The sequence below is a fragment of the Fulvia fulva genome, chromosome 13, assembly GCF_020509005.1.
Source record: "Fulvia fulva chromosome 13, complete sequence".
Lineage (NCBI taxonomy): Eukaryota > Fungi > Ascomycota > Dothideomycetes > Mycosphaerellales > Mycosphaerellaceae > Fulvia > Fulvia fulva.
In genome coordinates this window covers 755,683-772,953 of record NC_063024.1, presented here as the reverse complement: position 1 = coordinate 772,953, position 17,271 = coordinate 755,683, and the positions used below count along the sequence as shown (strand labels likewise).

General features: G+C 53.9%; 6 protein-coding genes across 6 annotated transcripts; 1 reads left to right on the top strand and 5 right to left on the bottom strand.

Moving 5' to 3' along the window:
• Positions 1–2,112: 2,112 nt before the first annotated feature.
• CLAFUR5_14338 (putative S-adenosyl-L-methionine-dependent RNA methyltransferase RSM22, mitochondrial) lies at positions 2,113–4,584 on the bottom strand (the record flags this gene model as incomplete). The annotated part of the gene is made up of 1 exon (XM_047913486.1): positions 2,113–4,584. One exon carries the CDS (start codon positions 4,582–4,584, stop codon positions 2,113–2,115), a length of 2,472 nt encoding a protein of 823 aa, XP_047769459.1.
• A 1,513-nt stretch (positions 4,585–6,097) lies between these two features.
• On the bottom strand, positions 6,098–7,380 carry CLAFUR5_14337 (Casein kinase I hhp1; the record flags this gene model as incomplete). Its single annotated transcript, XM_047913485.1, has 4 exons — positions 6,098–6,588; positions 6,643–7,131; positions 7,190–7,262; positions 7,369–7,380. The coding sequence occupies 4 exons, from the start codon at positions 7,378–7,380 to the stop codon at positions 6,098–6,100; spliced, it is 1,065 nt and encodes a 354-aa protein (XP_047769423.1).
• A 2,131-nt stretch (positions 7,381–9,511) lies between these two features.
• Positions 9,512–9,971, bottom strand: CLAFUR5_14336 (ATP synthase subunit J, mitochondrial; the record flags this gene model as incomplete). Its single annotated transcript, XM_047913484.1, has 4 exons — positions 9,512–9,585; positions 9,692–9,742; positions 9,837–9,866; positions 9,932–9,971. The coding sequence occupies 4 exons, from the start codon at positions 9,969–9,971 to the stop codon at positions 9,512–9,514; spliced, it is 195 nt and encodes a 64-aa protein (XP_047769424.1).
• A 603-nt stretch (positions 9,972–10,574) lies between these two features.
• On the top strand, positions 10,575–13,452 carry CLAFUR5_14335 (uncharacterized protein; the record flags this gene model as incomplete). Its single annotated transcript, XM_047913483.1, has 2 exons — positions 10,575–10,629; positions 10,769–13,452. 2 exons carry the CDS (start codon positions 10,575–10,577, stop codon positions 13,450–13,452), a joined length of 2,739 nt encoding a protein of 912 aa, XP_047769421.1.
• A 645-nt stretch (positions 13,453–14,097) lies between these two features.
• CLAFUR5_14334 (uncharacterized protein) lies at positions 14,098–14,391 on the bottom strand (the record flags this gene model as incomplete). The annotated part of the gene is made up of 2 exons (XM_047913482.1): positions 14,098–14,238; positions 14,347–14,391. The coding sequence occupies 2 exons, from the start codon at positions 14,389–14,391 to the stop codon at positions 14,098–14,100; spliced, it is 186 nt and encodes a 61-aa protein (XP_047769422.1).
• Positions 14,392–15,001: 610 nt separating this feature from the next.
• Positions 15,002–17,035, bottom strand: CLAFUR5_14333 (ATP-dependent RNA helicase DED1; the record flags this gene model as incomplete). The annotated part of the gene is made up of 6 exons (XM_047913481.1): positions 15,002–15,503; positions 15,557–15,902; positions 15,960–16,039; positions 16,090–16,453; positions 16,514–16,649; positions 16,706–17,035. The coding sequence occupies 6 exons, from the start codon at positions 17,033–17,035 to the stop codon at positions 15,002–15,004; spliced, it is 1,758 nt and encodes a 585-aa protein (XP_047769427.1).
• Between the last annotated feature and the right edge of the window lie 236 nt (positions 17,036–17,271).

Below are 17,271 nucleotides of genomic sequence, written 5' to 3'. Positions count from 1 at the left end.
AGGCATAGAATTACTTCAAACACTACTTACTCCATCAAAGAAGCAGAAAATGCATCCGTGGCGCAAGCTGTACCTTCGGCGTGTGCATAGCTCAGTTCGAACGATGTGGTTACGATAGCATATGCTATCATTCATGAGTTTTGCATCACTGGCAACCATAAGTGCGATACGAGGTATTTAACCATTTCTCTTCCCTTAGGGTCAAACCTGAGGTCTTCTTTTTGCCATCTTTTGACTTCGTGATGGTCATCCTGGATAAGGAAATTCGTGATGGATCAGTGGAGTTAGCAATGATACTTCTAGAAGGTTCTGGGCAGTCTTCAGTCAGTGTTCTGCTCAAGTACTGCTCCATGGAAGACGCCGGCGCAGCTTTGAAAGCTGCCAAGACTTGCACATGTTTCCTATCGAATTTGCATTGTCCTGCCCAATGACGGAGCAAGTCCATGTCAGTACGAAAGTCGATCATCCAGCAAAGCGATGATCAGTGTATGCTCATATACGACATTGAAAATCCTGGCTTCGGAAGACTGTATTCGCTCGGGTGGCTCAATTACAACGGCATCACTGTGGCCGGCTGACAGCTTGGGTAGGGCAGACTTGATCAACATCGGCAGTCGTCGATCAATTTGACCTCTTCATGCTGCCATGTGAACGAGTATGGTCTTCTTTTTGCCGCTTTCGTTACATGTGTGGCTCAAATGTCAGACACCACGACAACCGCACTTGTCTTGGTGGCTCATTCAGTACAGCACTAATCGCACTGCCACTCTCGCCTTCACTGGGCAAAGATCAGGTATACCTCCGGCGCATCGAAGGTCTGCTCTTGCTTCTGCTCAAGCGGCTGCCACCCGGGTGAGTGTGGTTGTTCTTTTTGCCTCCTATTATCATAATTCGTGGCGATCCTTTGGCATCCTTGTGTGCCTGCTTCTTGAGGACATCTCAGTCGTTAAAGTGCTTGTCAGCAATATATACAACAAGCAAGAAGCAGTCTTCGACAACCACACTCGCTCGATTGGCTCAGTCAGTAAGGCGCTTCTCTTCTATCTGACAGCTTGAGCACCGCAAGACCGATTCACGACATCAGACGTGATCCGGTCCCGACGCGTGTTCAAGCCGCCGCCCGAGCGAATGTGGTTGCTCTTTTTGCCCAGTTCGACGTCCTAGAAACCTATCTGCGCCGTACTGAGCGCCAAGTCCTATCTTCTTTTGTGGGCAATGACGTCTCTTCCGTCCGGTGGAGGGAGACCATAGCCTATGCTCAACGTTCATGAAGAAGCGTTCCCGAGCATCTTCGACGATCACGGCCGCTCCAGTGGCTCACCAGTTATTTCTCCCTCTGCTAGGCCATTGAAGCTTGATGTCGATACCGTCGATCCAGCTATGTGACTGGATCTTCGTGCAATGCATTATTTTATTGCCACGTGAAGCGGGTGTCATTGCTCTTTGCATCTAGATCATCCTGATTAGCAAGTCGTCCTGGCCCAAATATGCCTTTCGGCCGCTTCGAGGCCCAAAAGGGGAGACAGATGCTTCATATATATACCAACACCAAAGTCCCACCATCGACAATCACATTCGGTCGAATGGCTCAGTCAGTAGCCGCTTGGTTGCTTTCTAACACGTCCATGACAAGGCTGCACGTCGACACCAATGGGTGTTGATGGCGATGCCTCCGCCTAGACATGCCATTCGGTCGAATGTGGTTGTTCCTTTTGCTTTCCGGGAGTGTCAAATCACACGACCTCGCAACCTGCGGACATCATATCAGAGTATTCCTTTCACTTTTTGTCCCTGGCCCAAGATGAAGATGTGAGCCTTGATATCTGGCAAATGTTACCAGGATATCGAGCAACCACATCCGGTGGAGTGGCGCAAGCAGTAGAGCTGTCTCGGTATAATCTGTGGAGTCTTGGAGCTCTTTTCTGGTAAGATGATAGCTCATCGTACGGCCTGAAAAACTCTTCCACGATGGCCATTCCAGCGGATGTCGTTGTCTTTTTGCTGGTTTGAAGCACATCACCACTAGACCAGGAATATCGAGAAACATCCCTTCAGAGCAGAGTCACTTCATCATCTACCTTGGACATCATCACATAATCCTCACACGTGCGCCTAGTCCAGATTCTTCCTCCTCCCATTCCCATCCCCCCGCTTATCCCTCTTATCCCTAATCCCCTTAACCTTGATCCCCCCTCTCCTCTTCCCTCCATTCAAAACCTCCCCAGCAACACCAACCCTCTCACCCCCCACAACAACCCTTCCATACTCATCCGTACTCAAGCCACCCGCGGTCCCCCTTCCCCTCCTCGCCTCCCTCTTCTCCCACTTCGCCTGCTCACTCCTCGCCTTCTGCCCATCCCCCTTGACACTCTTCACATCAAGATCCGCATACTCTGGGTCCAGGCGGTTCCGCTTGATGGTCGGGGTTCTCGGTATAGAAGTCTTAGCGCCCATGGCCCAGAGATCACCCCATTGGGATTTGCGTGCGTCGCGGTAGGCCTGCTTGCTGAAAGAGCGGGGAACTGTCCAGCGCTCTAGTTTGCCGGCTGGGGTGCAGAGGTCGAGGATTACGTGGCCTTTGCGTTTGATGGGTGGGAGGATGGTGCGGGGGAGGGAGAGCGAGTGTGGGTCCTGGGTGGAGGCTTCGTAGCCTTTGAAGGCGGCGTCGCGGGCTTCGGGGGTTTGTTCGATGGTGGAGGTGGTTGTTTTGCGGAGGTCACGGCCGCGCATGACGCTGATGTAGGAGAATTCGACGTTTTCGTGGTTGCGGCCTTTGGTGCCGAAGATGGTTTGCAGGAATTGAGGGCGGTGATAGCGTTGTTCGAAGGCGCAGATGTCGCGACGTCCTTTCACCAAGCCCTTCTGTGTGTACATCGGACAGCTTGAGTGGTTTGTGCAAGGTGCGATGATCATACCAGTCTCCTTCGGGACGGAAGTCAAGTTCTCCCATTCCACTTCGAGGTCCTTCTGAATGGGTTCAGTAATATCTCGTTGACGGGAAAGGGAGTCAGGAGAGGCGATGCGGGAGTCGAGGAGCATATCGCGGGCACCCGCGATGAGCTCGAAACCTCGTGCTACGCCCTTCTCGAGGAGCAGGAGAATGCCGCCGTTGTTTGAGAGAAGGCTCCAGAGGTTCTGGACGTGGGTCTTGCGGATGTAGTCTTCCTTCAGCGGCCAAAGTGTGTGTGGTGCAATGACGATGTCGAACTTGCCATGCTGTTTTGCCACTTCGGTGTGGACATAGTCTGGCAATCTCGGCACGAACGTAGTGTTGTCCAGGAGCTTGCTGGCTCTTTTCCGTAGGGTATCGGACCCACTCAAGACCGTAGCTGAGCCCATCGGTGGCATTGCACTCTCGCCGCCAGCTTTCCCGTCAAGCTCAGCAAGTGCCATTGGACTCTCGTCTCCATGGCCGTCTTCATGCATACGCTCCCATTCAGCTCTAAGCATCTCCCTCACAGCCAGGACACCAGCACCACTGCCGCCAGCGTCGAGGATCCGCAGCTCTCCAGCTTCAGCTTTGCGAACCATATCTTCAGCCCACGCAGTACCTAGCCGCTTCCTCGTCTCCGTCAGAGTGCTTATGATGCTCGAGTACATGCCCGGCATGATGGTGCTCATGTACACATCCGCCTCAATCTCTGCCATCTGTCCCTGATATGCATCAAGCGCAATCGGCTTCTGTGGCATTGCTCTTCCTCTTGTAGGTGTAGAAGTACTGTACGGCAGGCCAGGACCGCCAAAGACGCGATGTGCCGTTTCGTTCAGGTGCGTATTCGATATACCGGAGAGCATAGCTGTGACGGGATCGATGAAGGGGAGCTTCGGTAGCTGTAGAGTAGCGGGCGAAGTCGCGAATCGGTTTGCGATCGATAGAGGATGTGTCCGTAAGAAAGCATCCTGTCCATCATCACCTTCTGCCACTTCATCCCTCTCCGACTCTTGCTCGCCTTCCATAGCAGCTCTGATATCATCCGCAAGTCTCTCATTCCCACTACTTCTCCTCCTAGTCACATCCTCCTCATCTTCAATATCCAGCTCTTCGTCAAACTCAACCTCCTCCAGCACTCCCTCCGTCCCCTCCCTCAAGACTCCCGTGCCAGCCTGCTCTTCAACATCTCCCTCTTCCTGCTCCACGCCAACCTCAAACTCTCTAGCCTTCCCAAACAACCTCTCATAAACCCTCACCTCCTCCTCTTCCAGCAGAACACCAGGCACAATGTCTCCCGAGTACCATTCTCTCAGCCGTCTAACTCGTTCCTCTGTCCCTTGCTCTTCATCTTTCAAGCCAGCCTGCACCACAACACTCTCTCTCCATTCCTCCCTCGTAATGCTGCCAGACGTATACAAAGACTCAAGAAGCGAGACTTCCTGCCTCCGCGTAAAGGGAACCAGCTTCGGGGACGCCGTTGGTGCTGCTCGTGTAGGCACCAAACCCCTCCTCTGCCTACTCGGCGACGTCGTAAAAGGCCTCAACGCCGCTAATGGCCTCGCCACATATTGTGCCGTTCTCCTCCTCCTGGCCACCTCCTTCGTCCTAATCAGACTCCTCAATCGACACGTTGCGCATGAAGATGTAAACATCTCGCTCTTATCTCTATCTTCACCTCTTCCTAATAGCACTTTCCTCACGCAGTAATTGTGGTAAGAGAAAGTCGTTGGCAAATAAGTCGCATACCACCATCGAAGGTGTCAATGCACCGAAAGTTAAGCAACCAATCAACATCACCCGGTTTCATACTTCGCTAGCGTCAGATCTGTTCAAAGTCCGCCAGGAATCAAAAGATGAACAGGAATAGAACTAGATCCAGCGCACGTGCTAGCATAACTTCAAACGACTTCACGTCTACAGTACAGTTATGCACGTCCACTGGGAACAGTCGTCCACGTTCCTCCCAGCAACTCTTCTTCACAATCAAACAGCCACCCCACGTCCTGACTCTACAACCTTCAGATGACATCCCAGCACCCAGATCTCCGGCACAACCGCCCAGACATGGATGAAACATATGAAACGACCTCACCTCTTCCCAACGCCTCATCACGGATGACCACGGACCTCACGCACACGATACGGTGAGATTGTTGGACGGAACGCATACACAACTACATACCCCGAGAGAACGCACAAAGCTGAGCAAACAGGCAAAACCCTCACATCCTCAAAGCATCATCGGCCTTTCCTCCATGTGCTTCCCTCCCAATCCCACCCAGACGTTGTTGCTTGAAAACATGCCATATCCATGTGCCCGGCGTGCTGCTCGTCGTGTGCGAAGAAAGGTCGTTGAAATCCATGTCGATGCCTCGCCTCTGTACTCTCATCCCCTTTGACCACCCCGGAATTGCCACTCAGCCATGAACCATCGCGCAGGAAGCTATTCCATTATTACCGTTTCGAAGAGAAGCTCCATCGTCGCATAGCCAGCCAGAAAAAGAAATCGTCCTTGCCAAGGAAACAGAACTTGTTTTTGGTGTTTTGTCGTCAAAAGTTGTCGGGATGTTGGTGATTGCATGCATCGGGTAAGCAGTAACAAGGGAGAGTCAGGTGGCCCAGGAAGCCTGCAGATGAATCCAGCAAGTCGTTACTCCAAATGAACGATGCCGAAAGCCCTGCCGAGTGACACTGCCAGTTTGCTGTTACGCTGCCTTTGTGCTGCAAACTCAACATTCCGCTTCTCCCATTAACGCATGTTTGTCGAAGATCCATCCGGAAGGACAGCGTGCTTTGAACCATGCAGAGAAGCGAAACGATGAGCCCGCCATGTACGAGTGCACCGATACCGATATGAAAAGTCTTCCTGGCTCCTTGGTCGGATCCAGAAGTTGTCAAAACGCGTACAGTTGTTGAGGCTGCACCGCCTTGTCGAGAGTTGAAAGTGTGCGACAGCCCTGCCCTTGATCATGCCGTTCAAAAGTTGTTGTAGCCGGTCTGGTCCGCAGCACGCTTGCTTGCGCCACGAGTCTGCACATTCCTGTATGACAAAGAGTATTCGTTAGCCGAAGTTTTCTATCCCCTCGCGCCAAAGCAAGTTCGACCGCAGAGGAGAAGGCGCCTTACAAGACGGAGATCATAGGCAGGTCATGTGTATGTGCACACTCACATGTTAGTGCCCTCTCTCGACTGCACGTTCCCAGCACGCGCCTTGCTGACGCCAGTCTGTCCGCCAGTAGCCTGTGCGGTGTTGCGAGTGCGGCCAGCCTTCTCCTGCTCTGGGTCCTCGGCACCAGTCGGGTTCTGGGCAGCTGCGATGGCCTGGGCATTCTTTTGGTACTTGTAGACAGTCCAGTCGAAGACGTAGTCGTACTGGAAGCCCTCACGCACGAACAGATCACGGAAGATCTTGCGGAGGTACGAGTAGTCTGGCTTGTCGTCGAAGCGCAGGCTGCGAGTGTAGTTGAGGTAGATGGCGAACTCGTTGGGGAAGCCGCGGCAGAGGACCTCGGTTGGCGTAGTCATCTTCTTCTCCATGATTCTATCGTACTTCTGCTTCTTGGTGGCAGCCTTCAGGCCTTGCCATGGGAGGGAGCCACGGCAGAAGTAGAGCATGACGTAGCCCAGAGACTCCATGTCGTCACGACGAGATTGCTCTGTGAGAAAGTCAGTACTGATGAACAGTATAAGCACATCGTTCTATGACTTACCGACACCCAAGTGAGTGTTGATCGAGGCGTAACGGGCGGTACCAGTGAGGTTCTTGTTCTCTCTGTACGGGATGTGGAAGTGGGTCTTCGGGTCGCGGTACTTCTTGGCCAGACCGAAATCGATCACATTGACCTGGTTACCACGCTTGCCAATACCCATGAGGAAGTTGTCCGGCTTGATGTCGCGGTGGATGAAGGACTTGGCGTGGATGTACTCAATGCGGGAGATGAGCTGGTCGGCGAGCAAGAGGACGGTCTTGAGGGAGAACTTGCGGTTGCAGAAGTTGAAGAGGTCCTCGAGCGATGGGCCGAGGAGATCGAGCACCATGGCGTTGTAGTCGCACTCCGTTCCGAACCATCTCACGAATGGGATGCCGACACCGCCAGCAAGGGACTTGTAGACGCGTGCCTCGTACTCCAGCTGTGGGTGCTTGGCCTTGACCGACTCGAGCTTGATGGCGATCTCCTCGCCGGAGATGATGTTAGTGCCTGAGGTAGGATGTCAGTATGTGTGTGTCAGGCTTCAGTATTGCTTTGTTTGTCCTACCCAGATAGATGTCGCCGAATGAGCCGCTTCCGATCTTGCGACCGATGCGGTACTTGTTCCCCACGCGGAGGTCCTGCCAACATGTCAACATCTCCTCCTGCCATACGGGACTGCGTCGTGTGCCCGTGTGCCTGACGGGGGCGTGACAGGGCGGTCGAGCGGTGTTGGGGAGGACGTACCATTGTCGTCATGGTTGCGGGTGACCTCAGCTGGTGAGGGTTTTCGGGTTGTTGTGGTGGTAGGGTTCGTGTCGCTGCTCAGTATTTCTACCGAGCGTAGGACTGTGTGGTGCCTGTGGTAGAAGAAGAAAGGTAAGGTGTTGTCCTTCGTAGGCAGTGTCGTGTGGAGGAGGTCAAAGGTGAGTAGTAAGTAGCCGGTGAGCGACAAAGGGCGGTGGGGATGGGCGAGAAGCTTGCTTGCTTGCGGAGGTGCGAGACAATTATGTTGTCAAAGACAGCACAAAGCGCTCGGCCGGTTAATGAGCGCCGTGTTTGTGCACACACACCGAAGCGGCAGCCGTAGTGAATTGCAGCAGTGTATATGGGAAGGAGGGGAGGAGTGATATGAGGACGGCAAGTAAAGGAAAGCCCAGCTGTCCAGCAATGCACCGCCTCGTGCTGCCCGCCAGCTGACTTGGTGTGTCTGATGTGTGCTTGGATGGCTGTCGGCGGGAATGGCCACGTACCTGTCAAAGAACAAGGCGAACCGTTCGCAGCAACTCGAGGCCGCAAGAAAGGCGTCGAGTGCGGTATGTCGGCGAGGAGGAGGAGTAGGGTGTTAGGTTAAGCTTAGTAGTGTTGGTGGGAAGAGAGGCGCCGCGGTTTGGTAGGAAGGCAGGAAGCCGGTTAGCGAAGAGTCTGCCTGAATCTGACTTCTGAATCTGCTGATCGCCCGCCCGGAATGTCCGTCGCGGCGATAACTGGCACCGCTTTCCCTCAGAGCAACCTTCCTTTTGTCTGCCCACACCTTCGACTGCCGCCGAGATTGGTACCACGTTACGATTCAGAGGTTGACAATGACGATCGAGTCTATGCAAATGCAGTACTCCCTCCACTCTAAAGTCACGTATACACATACCGCACCCCATGGACAGAACAGCGCTGTCTCGCTCGCCGCCTCCATCACAACACATCTGACGTCCTTCATCAAATGCTGCCCAACTTCCCGTAGAGCCTGCGAATCGGCTCATGTTACCGATATCTGACGCCCTGCAGCACTGCATGGACTCGCACTCGCTCCATCGAGCAATCAATCACTTCCCCAGCTATCCTTGTACAACCACAGCGGCTACTTCGCGTACTGAAATAGCAAGCTACCCAATGCCCGCATCGCCGGCGGCTACAGCGATTGCTTCGGGTACATAGCGTGTACCACTGCGTTTATTCACAAATCGTGTCAATCTCGTGTTTCTTCATCGCGCCTAACATAGTATTCTCGATCCCCATGTCTGCATGTGCGCATCGATGTATGAGCTGGCGAAGACACCGTAGCTTTGGAACCGCAGTTCAGTGCTGAGAATATGGGAGGGCGCTGTCATGCATGCGCATTGACGTGGCTGTCAAGTTGCCCATAGCGTTGCCCTTTTGCGGTCTGCCTCTGACACGTCGCCCTGAGGTGCTATAGGTCGGAAGTGTCGCTGTGAGATGGCTTTCATTGCTATAGGCTCGGAAATGTGGGAGGTGTTATCCGAATAGAGCTCAGTATGCATGATGATATAGGGAAGAGTATTGGCACGAGACCTCTATTGTGACCGGATGTGATGCTATCTTTCCCGGCAGCTTTGGAACTCACTGCATCCTTCGGTGGATGAGAGTGCGTTGTGACAACATTTGCTGCTACTGCGAAGGAGAGGAGCATTCCGCATGAACAAGACAGAAGTGCTGTAAACTGGGCAACCTTATGGACTCTTGGAGCTGTGGTCCGGCTCTGAGCGCAAGATCTGCACCTGAAGAAGTCCATGGGCGGCATTTTGAGCGGGCGAGGATGCAGTCTATGTGGCCATTGCAGTGTTCGCTAGAATGCGTATCGTACCAGATGGCCCTTGCGCTTGAACATCCTCGGATATTCACACCTCATGGCAAGTCTCCTTCACATCATTTCATGAACCTACCTCCTGCGCGGACGGAGATGAACCATTGTGAGAACTTCTAATGATTTCGTAGTCCGAGAGACGAGGTTTCTGGTGGTATATATGTACAGCACGTCTCACCGTACTGCTTGGCCTGGAGTCTGGCTTCAAGGCCATTCTCGTATCGTTGTAGCCATGCCTTCTATCGCACTCGAAGTGTTTCTACCGCCTCATGCTCATGCTTCACGGCCCATCTAGTGCTTCAGGTCCTTGTCCTCGCCCACTTTCCTTGCGTTTGGGTTTCTTGGGTCGTTCTTGTACTCGTCGGCTATTCAAAGTCCATGTTAGTCTTTACCCAAGTCATAAGTCACTCCACAAATGCCGGCAGGAGAATCTTTTTGAAGGTCGCGATAGTGATCGAAGGGTATACGCACTGTTTGCAAGAACCGTCGCGAAGGAGTTGATGCCGTATGCAATGATGAGGCCTGTATCACAATCTCAGTATCTTATCACTCTGCCCACACAGTCTCCATGCTATTTTTTCCATTCTTCTCGCTCATCCGGGTGATATGATCGTACCGGCAGTGTAGAAAGGCCACATCGGTCGTGCTATCACGCTTCGTCAGTCTCCGCTCCGGCAGCCATTGCGCGCCCACCATCGTTCGCGCACATACCGACGGGCGTGGGGAACTTCTTTCCGAGTAGTCCAGGCATCTTGTGTGGTGTTTGAGAGGAGGTTTGGGGGTGGTGGTCGTGATACGAGCTGGAGCTATGTCGTGGAGGACCTCCTTCAAGCAAGTTGAGATGCGGAAAGAGTCGGAAGTTGCCGGTCAGATCAGTCAAGCAATATTTGATGGGAGCATATTGATTAAGAAAGTTCCCCAGCCACGCGCCCAAGTTTCAAATCCTCCAGCTCCTCTTCAACAGCTACACCACAACATGTACTCTTTCACATGACGCACGACATACTCAGCACGAGCACAACACCCCTAACTAACGATCACAGTGTAATAGCTGACCAGGAAATACACGGAATACCAAACACAGGCCCAATGAATTGCGCCAAAAGACGTCCCAACCTCCTCTCCTGCCATCCCGGTGCATCCGCCAACCTCTCGATATTGCTACAAGGCATTATGGTATTGTGGATAGGTACATGTAGGGACGTTCCTTTGCCGTTGACTTGACCTGCACTCCGACCCATGGTCGCTCTGTCTTGCATTGCTCTCTATCGCTCCCTTATCACACGTGCGCGTACACTAGAAGAATGCAACAGTCCTTACCACGATAATACAGTAGCATTGATCACCGAGATCAATGTCGACCAACTTGTCGCCCACCGACAACGGATACGTCGTACGCCACACTAATGGTATGTAAGATGGTAGCATTGGGGGAACGCCTCAATGGGGATGTATGCAGGCAGAGCTGCGATATCCTTGCCAGCTCATGCACAGCTTCACCTCCACTCCTCCACTGTCCAGCGCATGGCAGCTAACATTGATTAACAGTCTCCAACCCCAGCGTAATACATAGTCGACCTTCCCAACAGTCCATTACCGCCTCCGAGGACTACTACTCGCTATCTGGCTCCAACTCATCAACGCATAGCAACGATCTGATCAATGCTCGGGCAGCTGGAGCTTCCTCCCACACAATCACTCGCTTCCAGACTCCACCCTCTCGATACAGGACGCCTCAACAATCTCGCGATCTCCTCCCACTTCAGCAGCATGTGGAAGTACCAGTCCAGGAACAGTTCAGGAAGACGCCCATGAGAGGCCACGGCGAGCGAAGGCTGAGCCAAGAACAAGCTGCAGCATCTGTCGAGCAACCATTGCTGCCTGCACAGGCTCAGCTCAAGGCAGGAGGCATACGAAGGAAGCCAGTAGCCAGCATGGTCACCGAGGACAATGGCGCAAAAAGGGAGAGCCACATCTCGCCCACTGATGCTCGCAGCTCCGTCGCCCAGGATATGGATCGCGAGCAGAATGCCCCGACTCCAGGCGTTGACGATACACCCTACATCCACTTCGCCCTCGATCAACTTACACGAGACGAAGAAGTGAGAGGAAGTAGGCGATATGTTGGAGGACCTGGCATTGAGGGTGACTACCCATATCAGATTCCAGCCGGCACGCAAATGCCCTTTCAAGCTCCAAGCGGTCGATATGAGCCAGTAGCACAAGAGGAGAGGGACATTGTTGAACAGTCACCATTTTCCGACCCTCCAGCACGAAACTCGGATCACATCAGCATCGAATCCCCGCAGCTGTACCCTCCAGGCCTCCGCCACGAACAAGGGCCAAACGTCTTCGTACCAGTGCCGGAAGATGAATCGCGACAGCCACCTCTCAACTTCGTGCCCGGCATACTACGACCACTACAGCTTGGCACCTACATCCTGCTGCTTGTGGTTTATGTCATCTTGCTGATCTTCGCAGCGGCATGGAGCCGAGGCAACACGGGACTCTGGAGATATGCATCGCTTGGAGACGGGCGATACTTCGTCTTCCAATATCTGCCAACGATTCTTGGCATGATCCTGCTGATGTGGCTCTTTGAGATCCAGAAAGCTGTCTACCGCGTAACGCCGTTCATCGCGATGGGATCTTCACGACGAGTCATCAGCCGCATGGCGGGAGCAAAGTTGCCATTGCAACCAAAAGGTTTCGTTCTGCCATACTTTGGTCACTTCGGTGCAAGACAGCCAGTGGTTGGCATTTTCCTACTGGTGGCATGGCTCCAGCTTTTCACCATTCCGCTGCTTGGTAGTGCCTTCAACGTCTACCAAGACAACCAAGCTCGTTGGAGCTGGCTCGCTACTCAGGGCGTCATCTGGGTGGTCATTGCGCTATACATACTACTACTGGTAGCTTTGATCACTCTCTTCATCTGGCTCAGGCGAAGCTCGACTGGACTGAAGTGGGATTCTCGAAGCCTGGCGGACATGGCAGTTCTACTCGAGCGCAGCAATGCTCTCGATGGTCTTGGTGAAGGTGTCCCTCAACTGGGCTACTTCCACGCAGCACATCGCCCGGATGAAGTCTTCCACACTTATGGCGTGCCAGACAAACAAGCCCGCAGCCACCACGTGGTAGACGGACAAATCCGTGAGAAGCGCTACTCTGATCTGAGCTCATACCACGAAGGTGGCCAACCTCGACTGTCGAAGGAAGCAATGCTACCACGCGACGAAGCAGAAGATGAAGTGTCCAGCGACGCACACCACGGCTCCGCCCTGCCCTGGTATCTCCGACCTTTCCTGGCCATCCTCTGGCCAATCATCGCAATCGTCCTCCTCATCGCCTTCCTGATCGTGTCATACCTCCCGTCCACCGCCGTCTCCAACGGCTTCGACCCAATGGTCCCCGCAGCAGTCAGCGGCATGGGTTACTCTGGCACAAACTTCCTCTACAGCTTCGTTCCGACCCTCCTCGCGATGCTGTGTCTCCTCTTCTGGATGGACATCGACCTCGCATACCGTCACCTCGCCCCCTTCGCCTCTCTGACCTCGCACCAAACGCGTCACGGTGATCCGGAGAAAGCCGCGAACGCATGGGGCGACGTCGCTGAACGCACGATCTTGGTCAGCTACGCTGCAGACCTCCCATTCTTCGTCACTCTGAGCGCGATCTTCAACAGACACTGGCGCGTTGCTCTCACCTCCTTCATCACAATCCTGGCAACAGCCCTCCCGATCCTCGCTGGCGGCGTGTTCTGGGCGCAATTCTACATCTCCCTACAGACGGTCCGGATCTCAGCACATATGCCAGCATACTACGCCCTGACCGTCTTCGTCACGATCTACGCTTTGGCATACCTGGCGATCTTCCCACCAAGCTCACTCCGCCACGCAACCTTCCCAGCAGACCTCAATACTTTTGCCGGCATCAAGGAGCTCTTCCACCAGAGTCGTTTGCTCGACGATGTCGCCTTCCGCAACCCCGTGAGCAAGACGGATCTGGTGACGAGGTTGCTGAGCAGTACGCCGGGGATGCAGGTGATGTCTGTGCCAGCTGCGGCGGCGTCGAAGGTCAGTGTCGCGGATAGTGTGAGAGGCTTTGGGAGGGCGAGGGTTAATGCTGCTCCTGCTTCTGTGCCTGGGCAGTATGAGACGCCGAGGTATGCTTTTGGACGGTTTATGGGAAGAGATGGAAGGGATTATGATTTGTTTGATCGGGTAAGGGCTTGAGGGGAATTTTGATTTTGGGTGCTGCGATTTTGAGCGATGGCGCTTGGGATTTTTGTGAGCCCGCGGATGGGTGACTGACGAGGAAACTTTGGGTTGTGAAGATGAGTGACATGATTGGAATGAGATGAATGCATAAGGAAGAGCATGGGATACGATATACGGGACGGCATTGGACGAATGGACAGGAACGAGCATAGACGTACAGGATGAACATAATTATCATGATCACATAATGAACTGGCGAGAAAGGCCTCGATCACAGTCACAGTTCCTGCTTCATATGCATGGCCAATATCCGTTAACGACCGAAGTGGGTGGGACAAGCAAAAAGAAACGACGACATCCGTTCGAGCAACCAGCCCCCAACGACATCGTCACCTTTGTACGCATCAATGCGTTCGAAAGTTGGCGCATCGACGAGGCAATTTGGCTATTCAACTCAGCCACCCAAACGAATACCATCGTCGAGAGCAATAGCTTTTCGTCATCTATATGTATTTACACAGCTCCACATCCAAAAACCTTTCATCACACGCCACTCCACCCTCCATTACCTGATCTCCATCTATGCTCTCCAACCCCAACTCCGCCTCCACCCCCAACCCCTATACCCACGACAGTCCTCTTGCCTCCCGAAATACCTCATCACACACTCCCACCCATAGGCCCACTCGCCTTAGGCGGTACCTTCTTCGTCACATCCCCTTTATGCGTGCCCTGAAACCTCAACCAGTACAAGAAGCCGCCACCAATTCCGAGTCCGATGAGGAGTGGGGCGGTAGATCTCTAAAGCACTCATCAGCTTGGGGCACAAGAAGCGAGAAGTGAGAGAAATAGATTTTTGGGCAAGTTAGGCAGAGGTGAGAAATGATATGTGGAAGGGTGGGGACATACGATAGGACCGGCTTTGCCGTGAGGGGAGAAAAGGCTGTTAGCCATCGTGGTGTCTCTTTGCTTTTGGATTGAGTTGTGGTAAGGTTCTGATGAGATGTTGATGAGCAGATGCGAAGTATGTGAACACCTGCGCTATACTTGAGCAACACGTCGATGAGGTTGTGTTGATGATTCCATGTGAAGTCGGGTCTATACGTCATGGATGTTGGCAACGACCAAAATTTGGCTTCACGGCGGCTGGTCAACGACAACATCACGAGTCAAGATGAGACGAGATCAGATGCTGGTTTTGTGAGACCTCGTACTCGTTTCGTCCCTTTTTCTAACTATTGTACACACCCAACTTCTTTTCCCATTATGATTTTTTTTGTTTTGTGAGACCTTGCACTCGTTTCGTCCCTTTTCCTGAAAGTTGTACACGCTAAACTCCTTTTCCCATGTTCCCATTCTGTGGTTGGCGGCGCCAGCAAGACCAGTTGGTAAAGACCAGTCGACGCTCTCGCCGAACCAACAAATTTGCAAGACCCGTCCATGCTCATCAAGAGTCAAAGGGCTGCCCATGTGTCGCGCAAAGTCGTAAATGCAGTGTCGCATGTTGTTAACCAGCCGTGAAGCCAGTCACACAAGCAAGTGACGAGTAGTGGAGGCGAGGAGCCTACCAAGCAGAAGCGCCGGCATCGCCACCATCGGTCTTGAAGCCATCATCGGCAGCCTGGAAGCCACCATCGGCCCCGCCAAAGCCGTCAGCGACAGGAGCGCCGCCATCGGTGTCAGGAGCGGCATCACCCCAAGCGCCATCGCCGCCATCGCCAGCCTCAGCCTCGTCGTCGGAGTTGTCGTCCCACTGGATCTCATCGACACCACCCTCAGGAACGAGGTGCTGGAGGAAATCGGGGACTTCGCAGTCACACTCGACCAGAATGTTGACGAGATCCTGTGCAAGATCCTCATTGCGGTCGTTGTAGAAAGAGGTGGCCAAGCCCTGGTTGCCGATGCGGGCGGTGCGACCGATGCGGTGGACGTACTCAGTGATGCCGCCATACATCTGGCTGGGAAGGTCGTAGTTGATGACATGCTTGACATCCTTGACGTCCCAACCACGAGAAGAGATGCCGGTGGCGATGAGGATAGGAGCACGACCGGTGCGGAAGGCGCGACTGGGAGCGGTCAGTATGTGGGGTCAGAATTATGTAAGATCGCGATGACTTACATGGCGTCCTCACGCTCGCGCTGGTTGCGGTCACCGTGGATGGAGGTGGTGGGAAGACCGCGGTTGTACAGGAAGTCATCGAGCAAGTCGACAGCGGGCTTTGAGTTGCAGAAGATGAGGGTACGAGCCGGCTCTGAGGCGAAGAGGAGGTCGTAAAGAGCCTCGCGCTTGTTGTCCTGGTCGACATAGACGACATTCTGGCGAATGTTCTTGTGAGACTGGCCTGGACGGCCAACACGGATGCGCAGGTAATCCTGAGCCATGTAGCTGCGAGCCAGCTCGCGGGCACCCTTGGGGAAGGTGGCGGAGAACAGCATGTAGATGTGGTCAGCGTCTTCGTTGGTGTCTGTGAAGTGGTCAGCATGTGAGGAGCTTGTATTGTAGCAAGAGTGGATTGACGTACCACCACCACCCATGATCTTGTTGAGTTCATCTTCCCAATCCTGGTCGACCATCTCGTCGGCCTCGTCGACGATGGTGAACCTGTGTCATGTCAGTCAATGCCGTGAAGGTGGGTATGTGGGTATGCTTACTTGACGCGTGCCATGGTGAGAATGTCAGGCTTGTCCATAAGATCGCACAGACGACCTGGTGTGCCAATGAGGACGTCACAGCCCTTGCCCAACTCCTCGATGCAAATATTCATCGGCAGTCCACCGTAAGCAACGCATGGGCGAAGCATCGAGCGGTAGCACATGCGGCGTGCTTCGTCGAAGATCTGGATGGCGAGCTCGCGGGTAGGGACGACGATGACGACGAGTGGCTCGGCGCGAACGTGGTTCATGCGGTGGTCGTACAGACCGGTGGTGACATCCGGCTTTGGTCCACACAGCTTCTTGGCCTTGCCCATGAGCTTCGAGATGACGGGAATCATGTAGGCAGCAGTCTTGCCGGAGCCTGTTGTGTGTCAGTGAGCTTCTCTCCGGGGGGGTTTCGAGCATGTGAAGGTTGTCATACCAGTCTGCGCGATGCCAACCACATCGTGGCCCATCTGGACGGCGGGGATCGTGTAGGCTTGGATCGGGGTCGGGGTCTTGTAGCCGCAGCGCTTGACATTGTCGAGCATGATGGGGTGGAGTCCGGCATCGTCGAACTGTGATGGTGGTCAGTGAGAATGAGCATGCGAGGTGCGTGACAGAGGTAACTCACGGAATCAATCTTGGCTACTTTGGTTGGCCCCTCCAGAGCCACTTGAATCTCGATGTTGGCACGGTGAACACCTTCACGTGTGATGAGGTCTGAGCCGAAGAGGACTTTCTCGAGTTCCGGGACTTCTGGTCCGACTTCGCCATACTCGCCCGACCACTCGTAGACTTTGCCTTCGCCGTAGAAGGTGCCATCGTCTCCACCGTTGCGCTGGAAGGCTTCATAGTCGAAGGCGCTTGTCTCAGTCCATCCCGCGTCGCGTGCACGCTGATGCTGCTCAGCTTTGGCAGCGTCGGCTGAGGGAATGTCAGGGTTGGAAGCTGTCTCTGCCATCTTGTGTGCGGAGGGCGGGCGTGGAGTGCTTCACAGAAGGTGATACCGTCGGGGTGGAATCCGTGTTCTTCGAGTGATGGTGAGCGACCGTAGATTTCGCGACCGCCGAGATAAGCAGCTTCTGGTGAGGTGAGGTTTGCGTTCGAGAGAGAGCCGAAGGAGGAGGAGGAACCGGAAGAGTGCATTTGTTTTGTGCCTTCCTAAACATCCTTGTTAGCGCTAGCGGACGGCAGGAG